This window comes from Panthera onca, chromosome B3 (assembly GCF_046562875.1).
Source record: "Panthera onca isolate mPanOnc1 chromosome B3, mPanOnc1 haplotype 2, whole genome shotgun sequence".
Taxonomy (NCBI): domain Eukaryota; kingdom Metazoa; phylum Chordata; class Mammalia; order Carnivora; family Felidae; genus Panthera; species Panthera onca.
Window position 1 is genome coordinate 144,729,549 of NC_138344.1, and position 17,304 is coordinate 144,746,852.

At 47.1% G+C, this 17,304-nt stretch overlaps 2 protein-coding genes across 7 annotated transcripts in view; one reads left to right on the top strand and one right to left on the bottom strand.

The window, feature by feature from the left end:
• The window catches only part of TDRD9 (tudor domain containing 9), a 110,994-nt gene that overhangs the window by 2,932 nt on the left and 90,758 nt on the right, over positions 1-17,304 (top strand). For 4 of the 5 annotated variants that reach the window (XM_078447794.2, XM_078447791.2, XM_078447792.2 and 1 more), the window contains exon 2: positions 16,605-16,711. The exons of the other annotated variant lie outside the window; for it this stretch is intronic. In XM_078447794.2, the coding sequence (XP_078303920.1) occupies positions 16,605-16,711 (107 nt within the window). The remainder of the gene's footprint in view (positions 1-16,604; positions 16,712-17,304) is intronic. 5 annotated transcript variants of the gene reach the window in all.
• RD3L (RD3 like) lies at positions 8,545-9,970 on the bottom strand. Of its 2 annotated transcripts, none has more exons than XM_060620924.2 (3): positions 9,880-9,970; positions 9,184-9,489; positions 8,545-8,842 (listed from the first exon to the last, which is right to left on the bottom strand). In XM_060620924.2, the coding sequence occupies exons 2-3, from the start codon at positions 9,480-9,482 to the stop codon at positions 8,545-8,547; spliced, it is 597 nt and encodes a 198-aa protein (XP_060476907.2). In that variant the 5' UTR covers positions 9,483-9,489; positions 9,880-9,970. The 2 variants fall into 2 exon arrangements, with proteins under 2 accessions (XP_060476907.2, XP_060476906.2); XM_060620923.2 differs by having other exon boundaries at positions 9,184-9,593; positions 9,880-9,954.

Consider the following 17,304-nt stretch of genomic DNA (forward strand, 5'->3'; position numbering starts at 1 on the left):
AGTCCTGCCAACACCTTGATTTTGGCCTTACGGGACTCTAAGCAGAGGACCTACTTGTGTCCACCTGCGCTACCGATTAACAGAAACTATGAAATAATCCATTTGTGTTGTTTGGAACTGCTGGATTATTGATAGTTTGCTGTGGCGGCAACAGGAAACTGATACAGTGGTAGACCTGGGGTTGATGTAGGGTGAGCTGACCATAAAGGCACCCTCTGCCCCGTGGCAGGTGCACAGCTGATGCTCAGATACTTGTTGACTGAGGTCTTTCCAGAAAGGAGAGTTTGAAGGAGGTTTTGATGTTGGTGAGAAAACATCTGACATAGAGGAAGACGGGTTTTGAAGTATAGGAAAGCCCACAGTGAAGCTGTATTTGGGAGCGACGATCAGCGTACGACCAGTTTGCCTTGAGTCTCTGGAGTCCAGTCCACGAGAGCGTTGTTAAACCAGCTCCGTGAGTCACGTGAGTAATGACTCCCGGCATTAAAAATAAAGAAGAGAAGTAGAAAACACGAGACTCTTTGGCACCTCCAAATGCACGTTGTCCCAGAGAAAGCTTTCCCATAGAAGCTCCCCATTTCAAATCACCTGTCTGGTGATTCCTTTTACCTAATTCAGTTTTCCCTTCTTGGTATCTCTCAGGTAAGTTGAGTGCCCGCTGTGTTGAGCACCGCGTCAGGTGACAGGAAGCACAGCAGTCTGTCCTTCCGACAGACAAGGGAGGTCCCATTTTATAGCTGAGGGTCCGCTAAGTTGAGAAACTGATCCCCGTCCGCCTATTTATTATGTGGCAGGATGGCTGTCTGGCTCCAGCGTATGTTACTTTTCACTTTTCTCGCTGGTTGCTTTTCGGTATGTAGGCTTTGCACACGTTAGTGTGTGTACGTGTTATCCTCCGAGGGTTGCGGTTTTCTGTTGACCACAAAAGCCGTGCTTTTTATATTTTTTTTTTTCAACGTTTTTTAATTTATTTTTGGGACAGAGAGAGACAGAGCATGAACGGGGGAGGGGCAGAGAGAGAGGGAGACACAGAATCGGAAACAGGCTCCAGGCTCCGAGCCGTCAGCCCAGAGCCTGACGCGGGGCTCGAACTCACGGACCGTGAGATCGTGACCTGGCTGAAGTCGGACGCTTAACCGACTGCGCCACCCAGGCGCCCCAAAGCCGTGCTTTTTAAAGACCTTTTTGTCCGTTTACAGATTTAGTTTGTTAGGCCACTTTCCCATGAATTCCAGTGTTCTCTATGTAATTCAATGCCCCGGAGGGGAGTGGCTGAGAGAGAGAGAGACAGAGAGAGAGACAGAGAGAAAGAGAATAGGGGAGCTCTGGGGGCACGGAGCTGGGTCCACGATTATCTCTGAAACCACGAAGGACTCTGCTGCTTCATCTGAGGCTACTGGGGGGGCCATTGGAGGGCACTCTGGGGTTTTGACCGGAGCTGTGGGCTGATGTGACTTCTGGCTTTAACATGATCACTGCTGTGTGGAATGGACTGCAGTGGGCCCAGGGCAGTAACAGGGGCTCAGGGAAGAGTCCATTAATATCATCTGTGACATCACTTTAGATGTCAGCTTGGCTGGACAGTTGTGCTGATATTTGGCCCAACATGATTTAAAAAAAAGCTTTCTTTAAAAAATGTGTATTTATCTTTGAGAGAGAGAGACAGTGTGTGAGAGGGGGAGGGGCAGACAGAGAGGGAGACACAGAATCCGAAGCAGGCTCCAGGCTCTGAGCTGTCAGCACAGAGCCCAATGCGGGGCTCAGACCCATGAACCTCGAGATCGTGACCTCAGCCAAAGTTGGACGCTTAACCAGCTGAGTCACCCAGGTGCCCCTGGCCCAAGATGATTCTGGATGTTTCTATGGAGGTGCTTTTTGGATGAAACGAACATTTAAATTGATGGATTTTGCCTTCCAAATTGTGGGTGGGCCTCATCAAATCAGTTGAAGACCTGGCTAGAACGAAGATTTACCTCCTAAAACAAGAAGGAATTCTGCCAAGTCCCTTCAGACTCGGGCTGCAACTCCTTCTCAGGTTTCCAGTCTGCTGGCCTAGCCTGCACATTTTGGACTTGTGTCTCTACAGTCTCATGAGCTAATTCCTAAAAGTAAATCTCTCTTTCTCTATACATACCTGTTGGTTTAGTTTCTCTGGAGAATGCCCGCTAATACATCATCTAAGAAGAGAGGATGGTGGGTTAGACCAGGACCGTGGCATCGGAGGTGGTAAGCAGTATGCAGTTTGGATGTATTCCTAAGACACAAGCGAGGACTTTGTAGCTGGATCAGATACAGAACATGAGTGGGGAAGCGGTAACGGGGACACCAAGGTTCTTGGCCGAGCAGCTGGAATGTGTTGCCATCGACGGAGAGAGGCAGGACCACGGGAGGAGCTGGTGTATGGGGAGACTTTTGATTTGGACGTGTTAACTTGACATGACTGTTAGATAACAGTAAACGCAGGCAGTCTGGAATTGAGGAAGGAAGCCTGGCTGGAACTAGATGTTTGGGGGTTCAGTTTAAGGCTTGGAGACCAGTGAGCTCACCCAGACTCTGGGTGGTGGATCCTAGTAGGTGAGTGCAGAGAGAAGAGGTCCAAGGACCCACGCCTGGACCCCTTGAATGTTGAGAAGTTGATGAGATGGAATAAAGAAGAGTGAGAAGGAACGCCTGGAAGGCTCGGGAAAACCAGGCGGGTGGCCACCTCCCCTTTGTGAATAACCACTTGCCTGGTGCCCTGCGTCCACATCTCTTAGTACTTGTATGGAATTGCTTTCTGTTGTTTTCTCCACATGAGAACTTTTTGAGGGAACGTTTTATCACTGAATCTCCGCCTCCTGGTGTAGTGCCTGGCACATAGTAGGGGCCCAGGTATTTGCATGAAGGGACTGCCTTGGTAGGTCCCAATTCTTGAGGTCTTATGATGTGCTAGAAATGAGTATGGCTTCCTTATCTGCTCCTGCTTTGACTGAATTGTGAAATCTGTCATACGCCTCTGACCACAGCTGATTTCCCTGAGGGGTGTGTGTGTGTGTGTGTGTGTGTGTGTGTGTGTGTGTGTCTGTATAATCTGATGAAAATTAGAATACCCTGGCAGATGTTTCCAGAATAAGAGTGCACTTCCCCGTTTGTGCTTTCACCAACCTGGCCTAGATGAACCATCCTCTCTTTCCTGCATTATTGCAAAAGCCTTCTATTTTTATTCTCCTCGCTTCCCATCCTTGCCCCCGAGTATTCTAGCACCTAGAAGAATGCCTGGCACGAAGTGGATGATTGGTTAATGTTTGGTAAATGAGCAAATTCTTGAGTCAACACTCACATCTAAGGTTTTTTGAGTACGTGTGCAACTATCTGTGGCTAGATTGTCATTAGAATAAAATGTAGACTCTGTTATGACTAACCGAGCTTTCCTCCAGCTGACATCTGCCTAATCTGCTGCTGCCCTCTGGCCACATTGGCATTTATTTTTTCTGTGTCTTGAAGACCCCAAACTCACTTCCACCTTGGGGCTTCTGTCTCTACTCTTCTGCCCGGAGTGCCTGCCCTTTTTTCCTCTCCCTCTGCTTTGTTTCTTCCTGGGACCGCCTTCATCATTCCGGGCTCTGTCCCGATGTCTGCTCCTTGTACGGGCCTCCTGTGGCCTCCACAGCTGCACAGATCCTCCCACACCTCCTGTCTCCATCTCTGTAGTCTCTCTCAATATTGTTTTCTCCTCTAAAGCACTTACGATGTGCCCCAAGTCTTCTTTGTGATGTGTTTTTGGTCCCTCCTCCATCGAGAATGATTCTGAGATTTCTGGTTCTGGGATTCTCTACGAATTGGATGGCTCGGTGGCATTGTTGTTTCCTGAGCTGAAGTGTCGAAAGAGCTGTGCTTTTTTGTGTGTACATGTGTTGCTTTGATTCCTTTGTTCCTTTTCTTGATTTGTATTTATCCTTTTAGAAAACAAATCTCTGTGACCTTGGTTACCTGTGGGCATCCAAGAGGAGGTGTCAGGTAAACAACCGACTGTATGCGTTTGGAGCTCACAGGTTAAGTTGGGGCTGGACACAGGGCAGGGACCCGACAGATGCCAGTCTCTGCCCTGTTGTTCACTGACGTTGGACAGCCATTGAACTTGTCTGAGGCTGTTTGTTCATGTGTCGAGTGGGAGTGATACTACTTTCAAGGAAGGGATTAAATGAGAATATGTGTACAGTGCTTTGCACACAGCACCTGGTGTGTGAAAGAATGACTGAAACGCTACTAAATGGATTGGGCTGGTTAAATAGTGCTCACTTCTGAGGGACGCCTGGGTGGCTCAGTCAGTTAAGAATCTGACTTCGGCCCGGGCCATGATCTCATGGCCCATGAGTTTGAGCCCCACATTGGGCCCCGCGCCGTTAGCACAGAGCCCAGTTCAGATCCTCTGTCCCTCCCTCTGTCTGCCCCTCCCATGTGAGTGTGCTCTCTCTTTCTCTCAGAAACAAACATTTAAAAAAATCTGCTAACTTTTGAGAGCCTATGATGTGTCACATACACAGAGTACTTTTATGTGGATTGATGTATATTGCACCTCACTATTTTTTTTACGTTGATTTATTTTTGAGAGAGAGAGAGAGAAGGAGAGAGTGCACACACAAGTGGGGGAGGGGCGGAGAGAGAAGGACACAGAGAATCTGAAGCAGGCTCCAGGCACCAAGCTGTCAGCACAGAGCCCGATGTGGGGCTCGAACTCACAAACCATATCATGACCTGAGCTGAAGTTGGACACCCGACCGACTGAGCCACACAGGCGCCCCCGCACCTTACTATTTTCTAGCCAAAGCTTTTAGCCACTGAGCCAATACTTTCTCTTTATAAAACATGCCTAAAGCCTTCCTGGTAGTTCTTTCCCCCATTTACACCCCCTAATGTTTTTGACCCTCATTTTCTTGCCGGTTTTAGAAACAGGCCAACGTACGGAATGAGATCTGTTAATATTTAGGAAGTTATTTGTGTTAAAATTTCTATTTGATTTGTAGATTTTCGAGCAACAGCTGTAGTTTTTTTTTTTTTTTTTTTTAAGTTTATTTTGAGAGAGAGAGCATGAGCAGGGGAGGGGCAGAGAGAGAGAGGGAGAGAGAGAATCCCAAGCAGGCTCCGCCCTGTCAGCACAGATCCTGAGGTGGAGCTCCACCTGAGCGGTAACCAAGAGTCCGATGTTTAACTGACTGCGCTACCCAGGAGCCTCTAAACAACTGTAGTTTTAAATTACATACACCAGCGCTCTCACAGGAACCGTGGTTGTTAGGCTATTGCCAAAGCAAAGTGAGAGAGATTCTGTCTACCAAAATGCAGTGTATTTTTTCCATTCCTCTTTATTTACTTCTATTTAAAAGTTTTTTTTAAGTTTATTTAATTTTGAGAGAGACAGAGACAGTACAAGTGGAGTAGCAGAGAGAGAGGGAGAAAGAGAAAGAGAATCCCAAGTAGGCTCTGCACCATGAGCGCAGAGCCCGATGTGGGGCTTGAACCCCTGAACCGTGAGATCATGATCTGAGCCGAAACCAAGCGTCAGAGGCTTAACCGAGTGAGCCACCCAGGTGCCCCTTAAGATTTTTTTTTTAATGTTAATTTTTGAGAGAGAGAGAGAGAGACAGAATGTGAGCGGGGAAGGGGCCGAGGGAGAAGGAGACACAGAATCTGAAGCAGGCTCCAGGCTCTGAGCTGGCAGCACAGAGCCCACCTTGGGGCCCGAACCCATGAATGATGAGATCGTGACCTGTGCTGAAGTTGGACGCTTAACCAACTGAGTGACCCAGGCGCCCCTCCATTTCTCTTTAAAGTCTGGCTGTGGAATTGACTGCATCGTGGGCAACTTAGAGCAGCATGGGTTCATTTTCCTCTTGGACTAGTGGGTCACCGAAGTGTCTGTAGCTTCTTCAGTCATAGGAAGCTTCTGACAGCGGGGACTGAAGACTGTCCTCTTCTTCCTGTCTGGACAGGGAGAGTGGCCATCTCGAAAGGGATGTGCTTGGTCATTTCTTTTGTGTGGTGGCTGATTAAGGTGCCCTGAGGGGGAAGAGTGGAGTGTTCTGGGTCTCTTTATGGTGTATATTTCCTCATCTACATGGTGAAGTTGCCACTTCTGGGGCTGCATCATAGACCGCTCCAAGCTGTTTAAAACAGACATTTTGTTCCCACCATTAAGGTGATAATATGAAAACTTTTGTGTGCTGTTTTCTGTATTCACTGGATAATAAGCAGTTATGCACTTCTGGGGACAGTCAGCTCTCCCACAGATAGTTTCCATTCAAATTTCTCAGTGCTGGAAGAGCCCTTGCTAGTTAGCTCGTGAACACAGAACCACAAGGGAACAGGAACGAGAGGTGTCTATTTCAGATCCACTTAGAGCTGTGTTTCCCTTTCCCTTGTCTTATTAAACCCTGGTCGGGTTGACACCATTCACTGCATGATTAGGATTAAAGACCAAGTTGAGGGGCGCCTGGGTGGCTCAGTCGGTTAAGCGGCCGACTTCTGCCCAGGTCATGATCTCGCGGTTCGTGAGTTCGAGCCCCGCGTCGGGCTCTGTGCTGACGGCTCAGAGCCTGGAGCCTGTTTCAGATTCTGTGTCTCCCTCTCTCTGACCTTCCCCCGTTCATGCTCTGTCTCTCTCTGTCTCAAAAATAAATAAACGTTAAAAAAAAAAAAATTTAAAGACCAAGTTGAAGCCTGCTCAGGATGGTGTGGATGTTGCCTGAGAGTACAGGAGAAAACAGGTCAGAAGGGTTCGTTTGGGGTGTGTGTTCAGTTCTGGTCCTGGATATGTTTTCCTTTTAGATGGAAGAAAACGATAAAATCCCAAGTGTAAAGTTGTAAACATTGGGTTCCTTGGACTTACTTTTAAGAGTGATAAAGATTCTAGGGGAGCCTAGGTGGCTTAGTCGGTTAAGCGTCCAACTTCAGCTCAGGTCATGATCTCATGGTTCATGGGGTCGAGCCCTGCGTCGCGCTCTGTGCTGACAGCTCATAGCCTGGAGCTTGCTTCAGATTCCGTCTCTCCCTCTCTCTCTGCTCCTCCCCCACTCATGCTCTGTCTCTGTCTCTCAAAAATAAATAAACATTAAAAAAAAAAGTGATAAAGATTCTAGCACTTAATAAAAAAACCCAATGATGAGTTTTCTCCTTGAATGAAATTATGAAATGTTGAATTTTGCATATTAAATATTAGGTATTTTATTTTATTTATTTTGAGAGGGAGGGAGGGAGGCAGAGAGAGTGAGCAAGCGTGAGTGGGGAGGGGCAGAAAGAGAGGAAGAGAGAATCCCAAGCAGGTTCTGCGCCGTCAGTGTAGAGCGAGATGTGAGGCTTGAACTCACAAACCAAGAGATCATGACCTGAGCCGAAATCAAGAGTCAGCTGCTTGGGGCGCCTGGGTGGCGCAGTCGGTTAAGCGTCCGACTTCAGCCAGGTCACGATCTCGCGGTCCGTGAGTTCGAGCCCCGCGTCAGGCTCTGGGCTGATGGCTCGGAGCCTGGAGCCTGTTTCCGATTCTGTGTCTCCCTCTCTCTCTGCCCCTCCCCCGTTCATGCTCTGTCTCTCTCTATCCCAAAAATAAATAAAAAACGTTGAAAATTTTAAAAAAAGAGTCAGCTGCTTAACTGACTGAGCCACCAGGCACCCTGAATATTTGCCATCTTAAATGAACCCAGTCTGTTTCTCTTTATTGATAGAATATAGTGCTCTATTTCCTTATTTATTTATTTGTTTATTTATCTATCCTATTTATTTATTTATAAAATGTTTTATTTATTTTTGAGAGAGAGAGAGCGAGCGAGCATGTGCACATAAGCAGGGCAGGAGCAGAGAGAGGGAGACAGAGGATTCAAAGTGGGCTCTGCACTGACAGCAGCGAGCCCGGTGTGGGGCTCGAACTCACAGACTGCAAGATCATGGCCTGAGCCGAAGTCGGACGCTCGACCGACTGAGCTACCCAGATGTCCCTGTTTCTTTTTCACGCCTTTCCTTAACGTTAGTTGCAATTAAAAAATATCGTAATTAGTAACAAACCTGAGTGTTGGAGTAAAGCATCACTTAGTCTTTAAACTACACATTATCTTCTCTGTGACTGCCCATCCTCCCTTCCCCGCTGAGAATGACTGGAGGCGGTTCTGTGTTTTATTGTAAAAGTAAGATTCACATCAGTCATTTATTTTATTCTATACAGCTTCCTTTCAGAATAAAAGTCAAGGTTAATGTCTAATTTCCACACAGAATTTGTCCAGTTTCATACTAAATAAAATGCCTATGTTCCTGTGAGAGATGTTTGAGGTATAAGAAAATACTTCAAACATTTTTTTCAAAATATTTGGTTAAATATTAGTTAAAAGTAGACTGTTTAATAAAACATTGCATTTGTAGAGTGGTTAAAAAAGGAACACTACTTAAAACCTAGGATGCAGAGTTAAACACTACTTAACATCTGACTTTGCAACAAAACATGAAATCACATCACTTTTTCTTTTAATAGTAAGAGTTCTGCTTCTAAAGGGGGTCATAGAAACTCCTCTGGTTATAAGTAACTTAACTTGATGGGTAATAATATGGTAGGTTCCATATTCTGTGTGAGAATGCTGGGAACCTGTTCTTTGTGGTTTTGTCCACGTAACTGGAAATAGTGGGTATTTCGTCTTTGTCTGAACTCTTGGAGCTTGAGCCTGGCATCACAGAAGGAACAGGACAGTCTGTGTTCCTTGACTCTTCCAGGCCTTCCTGCTGGTTGCCTTTGTCAGTACTGTTTAGGAAGTCTTTCAGAACTTGCTTGAAGATGTAGACTATTTCCCATGGCAGTACATCATTTTCTGCTAAAACTTCTCGAAATCTAGAGGGAAAGCAGTAATGAATATTCAATTCAGAAACTCCCTTCTGTGCATATTCATTTATCTCTGAAATATAGCTGAAATCATGTAATTGCATAGTAGTTACCTTTTGAATAATCTCATCCCTTTAAAATTACGCTTCTAGTAAAGACGTTCTCTGTGACTTAAAAATATTTCCAGTAAGATATTTTTGTCCAGCCTATCCTTGGGGATTTTGGTTTTGGGTTTTTGATGCACGTGATTAAAGTATGTACCCGATAGAATACGATTTCCAGTCTAGATATATGAAGAACTTAGACTTGACAGCAGCAGATAATCACAAAAGAGAACATAGTATTTTTACCTGCTGAGAATAGTTCCGGTCTGACAAGGTTGAACTTGTGAGCAAAGGACTTCAAGTTGTCTTTGTTCAGTAGCCGGGATGGTCACGTGGGGGTTCTGGTAGTTTCTCAGCCAGTTGTAATCCACTCCTGTTTTTTTTACTTTTTGTTCATTTTCAATCTCTTGCATTAGTCTCTCTCGCTCCTTCAGATGCCACTTTAATTCCCGAAGCAGAGTCTTTGTCACCACGTCTGAGCCAGGACAGTGTGCGGGTTTGTAGGCATCGTATTTTGGCCATTTCATCCAGCCAAAAAGTGGCATGCTCAGCCTATGGGAATATTCTCACTTGTTTATTTGTATAAAATGTTGTGGTTCTGATCAGCACATCTGTTTCTTTTCAGTAAATTTGCCAGAAACTGCATGAATTTTTCACTGGTTAGATATGCAGGTCAAAACGAGATTAGAATGTGGATTAAAGTCTTTTAATTTCTAACTAGGTCAGTACCAAAAACCAAGCTTTGAAAACACATTATGTAGCTAAGCAGAAGTGAAATATACAAAGTCAGAGATAATCTCCAGACTGAACATTTTCTGAAAATAACACTGGCACTTGCTATTAAAAGTTCTTAGGAGGCTTTAAAACATTAACGTATAGGAAAGCTCTACCTACACACACACTTTTGACTTAGGTTTTGCGCAGAAAAGGTTTAAAGCGTACCTGGTAAGTTGATGGATCCGATGTGGTGATGTTGCCAAAGAGTTTGCTTGAATTAGTGACGAAGCTATGTTTTTCTCGGGCGTATATTGTTCTTCCGGATGCGTCCCCCGTTGGAAGGAATGAACCTCCTTATTTACCCACTGAAACCGTATTTGAAATAAATCAATTTCTGTGTTAGGAATGAGGTTGTGATGTCTTCATTTAGAGAGAACGCTCATTAATTCACCTTGTAAGTGAGCTGGAAGAAGTGACAAAAATAACTTACTGTTTAATCTTCGCAAATTATATAACGGTCTGCCTTTTGAACGTAGCTCCCTCTGTTTGAAAAGGATGCCGGCGGCCACGGGCTCTGGTCCTAAATGCGCTCCGACTCGGCTCCGGTGATGCAGCAGCGAGGAGCGGCACCGGGAGGCCCCAGGGCCGCGCTCCCGGCTACGGGGGGGACGGTGCGTGCTGTGATGTTCTGCTGTGGGTCACAGCTCAGGGCTGTGTTTTTATGCCTGTAGAGAGCTAAAAATAACCACGCTGCTTTAATTCTTCCGCTTAACTTTCGGGCCATCTAGAAGCCAGGTCACTGTCCCCTCTAATGAGAGCAGAAAAGACAGATCAGTCTTGACGATTTGCAAAATATCCATCCTGAGGGAATTCGTTATGATGGAGCAAAAGAGGCGAAGAATGCTGGTATCAGTCCTAGGTGGGCTGTTTAGTCGGGGTTGTTTTCTGTATTCGTCTCGTTTCTCTCTCTGACCGGTAGTGAAATTTGTATGCTGGAGCCAGTTGTGAGGCCGGAGGACGTAAATGCTCAAGTAGGTGACTTGACAATATAGTTTACACCCTCTTGAAAGACCGTAATGATAGATTAAGGGTAGGGGAAAAGAGAGGTCTAAGAGCATGAGAAATTGAAAGCGAAACCTTGTAATTCATTCTACAGAAGACGATGGCAGTGTTTTCTTTTGGAGCCGAGGGTGAAACACACTTACCGTTGGGGCCGATGCGATGCGATGCGATGCGATGCGGGATGGTCTTTCCTTCAGGGGCCACGGGTCTCTGGCTGAAGGGCAGACAGGTCTTTACTCTCTGCTTCTGTGTCCGGTGACTACGCAGCGGCTTTTCCTTTCGCACCACTTGTTTCTTCTGTTGCCTTTTCCTTCAAATGAACTGTGAAGAACGGACGTGGTTCCCGTCAGACCCGCTTGTCACGCGCGATGAAGAGTGACGTGTGCGGTCAGCCTACAGCCCTGTTCCTTACACGTGAGAAGCGGCCCGCTGTCGGCATCCATCGTCTTCACCGGGCAGGTTTTCACATCGCATCGTGTGCGGCGCCCTGAGAACGGAAGCGGTCGAGTTCGGCAGGACAGAAACGTCCTCGCGGATTTTCTGCCGAAGTTACGATGAATCCCGACACTTGTCCCTTTGAATAACCTCCTTGCTGTTGCTTTGATTTAAACATTCGTTGCCTCTGCGACGGCGACGGCAACGTCGGAAGTAGAGCGGCTGTGGCACACGAGCCACGTTTCTTTTCGGGGCCTTCCGCGGCTTCCTTCCCCTTCCTGCCGGCGCTGCCCCGGAGCGTGTCTTCCCGACACGTGTCGTCGTGCTCCCTCTGCCCTCAGAGTTGCTCACACAGACTCTGTCTTCCGAGATGTTCGTTCTCTGCCTTTTCCGTTTATCCACTTTGTAGTTCTTTATTCACTTTGTAGTTTGTTGTGGAGGTCGGGGAAGGCCTTTCTGGGGCCGGGGGGGGGGGGTGGGGGGTCCTTGGGAGATTTGAAGATCGGTGAGCCTGGTGCGCAAAGAGCTTCTCAAGGACACCCCCGCCGCAGACTTCTGTGGCGCCTGCTCAGGTGTAGCCCTCACAGTCTCTCTTAGGGCTCAGCTTCCATTCCACGCGCCTCCCTTCCGTCTTCCGCGTGTGAGCCTGCGTTTCTGGTGCTCAGGCTGTGCTGCTGATATTATTGTCACCGGTATGTTTTCTGTCCTGTCTGCTGAGATTGTTTGATTGAAGTAGAACTCAAGTATCAGTACAGTCGTGCCCCTGCTACCTTGTAGATGGACACCAGAAATATCCGTGGGTCAGGATTTGTGGAGAAAGTACCTTCATGTTAATCCTTTCTGTTTATTAAGCTATAACCAGATTAACTTGGATTAAAAAAAATTTTTTTTTAACGTTTAGTTATGAGAGAGAGACACAGAGCACGAGCAGGGGAGGGGTGGAGAGAGAGGGAGACACAGAATCCGAAGCAGGCTCCGGGCTCTGAGCTGTCGGCACAGCGCCCGACATGGGGCTCGAACTCACTGCCTGCGAGATCATGACCTGAGCTAAAGTCGGACGCTTAACCGACCGAGCCATCCGGGCGCCCCTAACTTGGATTTTATTAAACATTTGAGTACATTGAACAAATGAGTTGTTTCTGAGGAACTGCAACCTCCAGGCATTTTGTGTGGAAGACAGAAAGCTTAAACTGTGATACTGGCCAGTTTCTTTTGGTCACCGTCACAATTTTCCAGGCTGCGTCTTGTTAGCTGAAGATTGTACCATCTCTCATACTCACTGTGAGATCGCACTGTAGCATTTACAGGGTGAGCACATAAACTTCTAAGGTGTGTAGAGACGTGCATAAGAAAATAAGTCTGGAAAAACAAAATTTTGGAAACCTGAGGGCAAGCTGAGGAGCCAGGGACAAGTGTTCGTGTTTACGGTCGGGGCCTCGTTAGTGCTCGGCAGCATTTGATAGCGGCGCAGGGAGGATTCCTCACCGGGAGGAGCCTGGTGGCCCGGCCCTCTGCTTTTAATTCCTTTGCTACTCGGTTTAAAATCCTGGATCGCTGCTGCTTCTGTCTTTTGGCTGTTAGAGATACAGTTGATAAAATCATTTTAATTAAAACACACTAATGCGTGTATTTTTTTTTAACGTTTATTTTTGAGAGACAGAGCACGAGCAGGGGAGGGGCGGAGAGAGAGGGAGACCCAGGATCCGAAGGAGGCACTAGGCTCCGAGCTGTCAGCACAGAGCCCAACGCGGGGCTGAAACTCATGAACCACAAGATCATGCCCTGAGTCAAAGTTGGCTGCTTAATTGACTGAGGCTGCGGGGTGCCCAACATTTAAAAAAAATTTTTTTTAATGTTTATTTATTTTTTGAGAGAGACAGAGTGTGAGTAGGGGAGGAACAGAGAGAGAGGGAGACACAGAATCTGAAGCAGGCTCCAGGCTCCGAGCTGTCAGCACAACCCAACACAAGGCTCGAATTCATGAACCGTGAGATCATGACCTGAGCCGAAGTCGGCCGCTCAACCAGCTGAGCCGCCCAGGGGCCCCTTGTTCATAAGCTTTCGGTTACAGTTTACGTTAGTTTATTGATATTTTCCTTTTTGACTTTTCTTTTTTTGTGCTCTTGTTTATGAAGGCTTCTCTATTCCAGATTATCAGGTGTAGGAGAACATTAGCTTTACAGGTGTAAAAAAGCAGGTGTCTGGGTGGTTGAATGGGTTTGGAAGTGATTTAAGGTTGGTGTGAGGTGTAGGGTCGGACACCCAAGTTGGATAGCCAGTGTCCAACTACGTGGCCATCGCTCCAGCCTGGAGATTTTCCCGGGTCTTCGCGTGCTGGGTAGTTGTGTGTGTCCTGGGCATCTTGAATGCTGTATTACGGGACCCGGGGGCTTGTTTAAATCTTCTGGGGATTGCAGCTGATCAGCCGTGTTCGGGTGGCAAATTCCCACCAGCCTTGCGTGAGGTTTCGGGATCTCTCTGGTTTTCAGAGCCCTCGCGCGCCACCCGGTCTGTCCTACAGGGTGCCACCTGTTGGCCATCTGGAGCTCAGCCCTCAGTCATCAGTCCGTGGTGGGCTCTTTGGGGTCAGCGCATGCTTGTACGGCCCAGTGGCTTCTGGACGGCCTTGGGGGTCTCGCTTCCCCAGGTGCTCTCCTGTCCCTGAGGCAGCTCCCCGGCCAAAGCCTGCGGCTTTATTGCCCTTCTTCACCATGCGCTTCCTGCCGGTTCAGCTGCCGGCGTTCACATTCAGGGCCAAGCGATGGGAGGACCCTGGAGGAAAGAAGGCAGTGAGGGTCCACCCTACCCTCTGGGAGAGGATGTCTCCCCTCCTTAGAGTTTGAGGCTCTTGCTGACCCCTGGAAACACAAAATCTGGGGACTGCCTTCACTTTGAACACGTGGGGTCCCCTCTCCTCCCTGAGGCACGAGAACTGCTTCTGGGGCGCCCTGTCTATGCCCGTGCTGTGTCTGCACTTGGGGACGGCAGAGTTAAATGATTGCAGATGCACCTCTGGTTTGCTTGCCGCTGCTCTGAATTCTGGTCGTTTTCTCCCATCTGCCCAGTACTGTGCTTTCAGGGACTCTGGTAACAGCTCACGTGCTCTGTCCTGGCTTTCTGGCTTCATTTTGAGGCACAGAGTGTGGCGTGCTCGTTTGGTCTTCCCAGGAGCTGGAACTGGGGAAACGTTCTCGACTCCTGTGTTTTCATACCCAGATCTAGTATGCTGGCGTACGTATTCTTTAAAGATTTTATTTATAAGTAATCTCTAAACCCAGCACGGGGCTCGAACTCACAACCCCGAGATCAAGAGCCACACGCTCCACCAACTGGGACAGCCAGGCGTCCCCATGCCAGCATGTTCGAGTGGCTCCCCCCCTCACGGTTGCCGCTCTGGTCCGAGCCCCGTCGTCTCTGGCCTTGGTTACTGTGCTCCTGTGTTCAGTGGTCTCCCCGCTTCTGAGTGCCCACCCCTGTCACTGCACCCCGCTTCACCCGGTCTGAGCCGTCCTGTTAAAATAGGAGTTTGATGTTGCTGTTTGTCTGTCCTGGCTCAAAACCCATCTCCCTCAGAGCAAAAGCCAAATCTCTGTAATTCGTCCCTGCCGGCAGCCTACCCCCTGCCCTTCCCGGTAACCAACTCCTGTTCCCCGTACCTCTGGGCCCCCCACCCTTCTCCTGGGCTGCCTCCGCCTCCCGCCTCTTGTGGCACACTTACCTCAAGGCTGGCCTTTCCTGTGTCCTTGTTCAGGAGATCTTTCCCCTCCAGAGCTGCATGGCCCTTCGCTTCCTTTCCGCTGATCTTTGCTTTATTGTCGCCTTATCATCCTATTAATATTGCAGCCGCCCTCACCCCATCTCCTCTCCTGGCTGCACAGGTATTTTTCTCTGTGGGCTCATCTCTGAATGACATATTCTATGTTTTACTTTATTTTTCTTCTCCCAACTAGACTGTAAACTCCATGAGGACTGTCTGCCAGCCGCTTTATCCCAAGTGCTTAGAACAGCGCCTGGCACGGAGGCAGCCTTGAATATTAATTTGCTCAGTGGATTAATGAGTAAATATCATGTAAACAGTAACCAAAAGAATGTTGATGTAACTACTAATAGCAGGCAAGAGTAGGCTTTGAGGCAAATAGCGTGTTATTAAAGTAAACCTCAAATTTCAAGAATTGGTATTGTGCAGTCTTCTTTCTGACGGCAGGGCGATTAAATTAGATGCGGATAATGGAAACATAATTGGTAGCATATTTTGCATATCACACAGCAGTTGCCTTTTTTTTTTTATTAACATCTTGGACATGTTTGCCTATTAGCGTGAAGATGGCCCTGGCCGTCCTTAAAAAGATGCACACTGAGTAGGACTTGGCCTTCCCTCTGACATTCGTTTTCAGGTTTTAACCATTACAAACATCGTCCAAAGGTACGTTTTCTCCCTGGAGTTCTCCATACCCTTTGCTTTAAACTTGTACCTCCATATCACTGGTGAGTGTGTGTATCTGTTACGTCTCCTTCACTAGACGACACTTTCATGAGGACAAGGACCTTGTTTTGTTTACTGCTGCACCTCTAGTGTCTAAGTTCCTCCGATGTGCTGGGTGTTCGGTAGATATTTGCTGACTAAATGAATGCTCCCATGTCCGTGCACGTGCTTCCTTGTCTGCATGTTGAAATACTTCTCTACGGAAGACACTGAGGGGAAAATTTTGGTTCAGATACTGGCTGGTTGCCTTTCAGAATAACAAAAGTCTTAACTCATTTACCACTCCCTGCAGTGATCTAAGGATATTCAGTCTTTCTGCTAATATGAAGGGGGAAATACTGGTCTCTCACTCTTTTATTTTTTTAATTAAAAAAATTTTTTGGAGAGAGAGTACGAGCAGGGGAAGGGCTGAGAGAATTCCAAGCAGGCTCCACTGTCAACACGGAGCCTGACGTGGGGCTTGAACTCATGAACCATGAGATCATGACCTGAGCCGACATCAAGAGTCAGATGCTCAGCCGACTGAGCCACCCAGGTGTCCAGTTTCTCCCTGCTTTAATTTGCACTTGGGTGGCGAGAAGATGGGGAGTTGAGCATATTTGCATTTGAAAAAAAATTTTTTTAATGTTTATTTTTGGGGGAGAGAGAGAGAGAGAGAGAAAGAGAGAGAGAGCACAAGTGGGGGAGGGACAGAGAGAGAGGGAGACACAGAGTCCATAGCAGGCTCCAAGCTGTCAGCACAGAACCTGATGCGGGGCTCAAACTCATGAACTGTGAGATCATGACCTGAGCTGAAGTCAGACACTTAACTGACTGAGACACCCAGGTGCCCTTTATTTGCATTTGTTGAATGACCATTTGCTGTTTTCTTCTCTGACTTAAGTAGAAGTAACTATTCAAGAATTCTTCTAGCACATGGGATTTCTTGGCTTTTTGGAAATAGCATATTAACGTTTAATATTCTTTTTAGGCCACTTAGCCGAAAGAGCTCAGAAATGGAGTATATTGACAAATACAGACAGCTTGAAGCACAAGAATTTGATATGTATGGCAGTGATCAGTCAACCAGTAGGCCAGGTAAATGGGTATTTTTAAATATTTAAAATCTGCTGCATGAGTTGTTTACAGTTTAAAGTGTTACATTCTTTAAAGTTTTTAAGAAATGTGATATTTTGGTCAACAAAGAATCCATATTGCTTGTTAATTCAAGATGTTTTTTTGAGTGGGTGAGTATATGTTGGGTTGTAAAATAGTCACTTTTCTCTCTCTCTTTTTTAAAAAGTTTATTTATTTTGAGAGAGAGCGCGCACGCATGCGAGCTGGGGAGGGGCAGAGAGAGAAGCCCAAGCAGGCTCTGTGCTGTCCGGGCAGAGCCCATTGTGGGGCTTGAACTCATGAACGGTGACCTGAGCCAAAATCAAGAGTTGGGACACTCAACTAACTGAGCCACACAAGTGCTCCGTTTTTTTCTTTTCTTTTTTAAATTTTATTTATCTTTTTATTTTATTAAAAAAACAATTTTTTTTTAACGTTTATTTATTTTTGAGACAGAGAGAGACAGAGCATGAACGGGGGAGGGTCAGAGAGAGAGGGAGACACAGAATCCGAAGCAGCCTCCAGGCTCCGAGCTGTCAGCACAGAGCCCGACGTGGGGCTCGAACCCACGAACC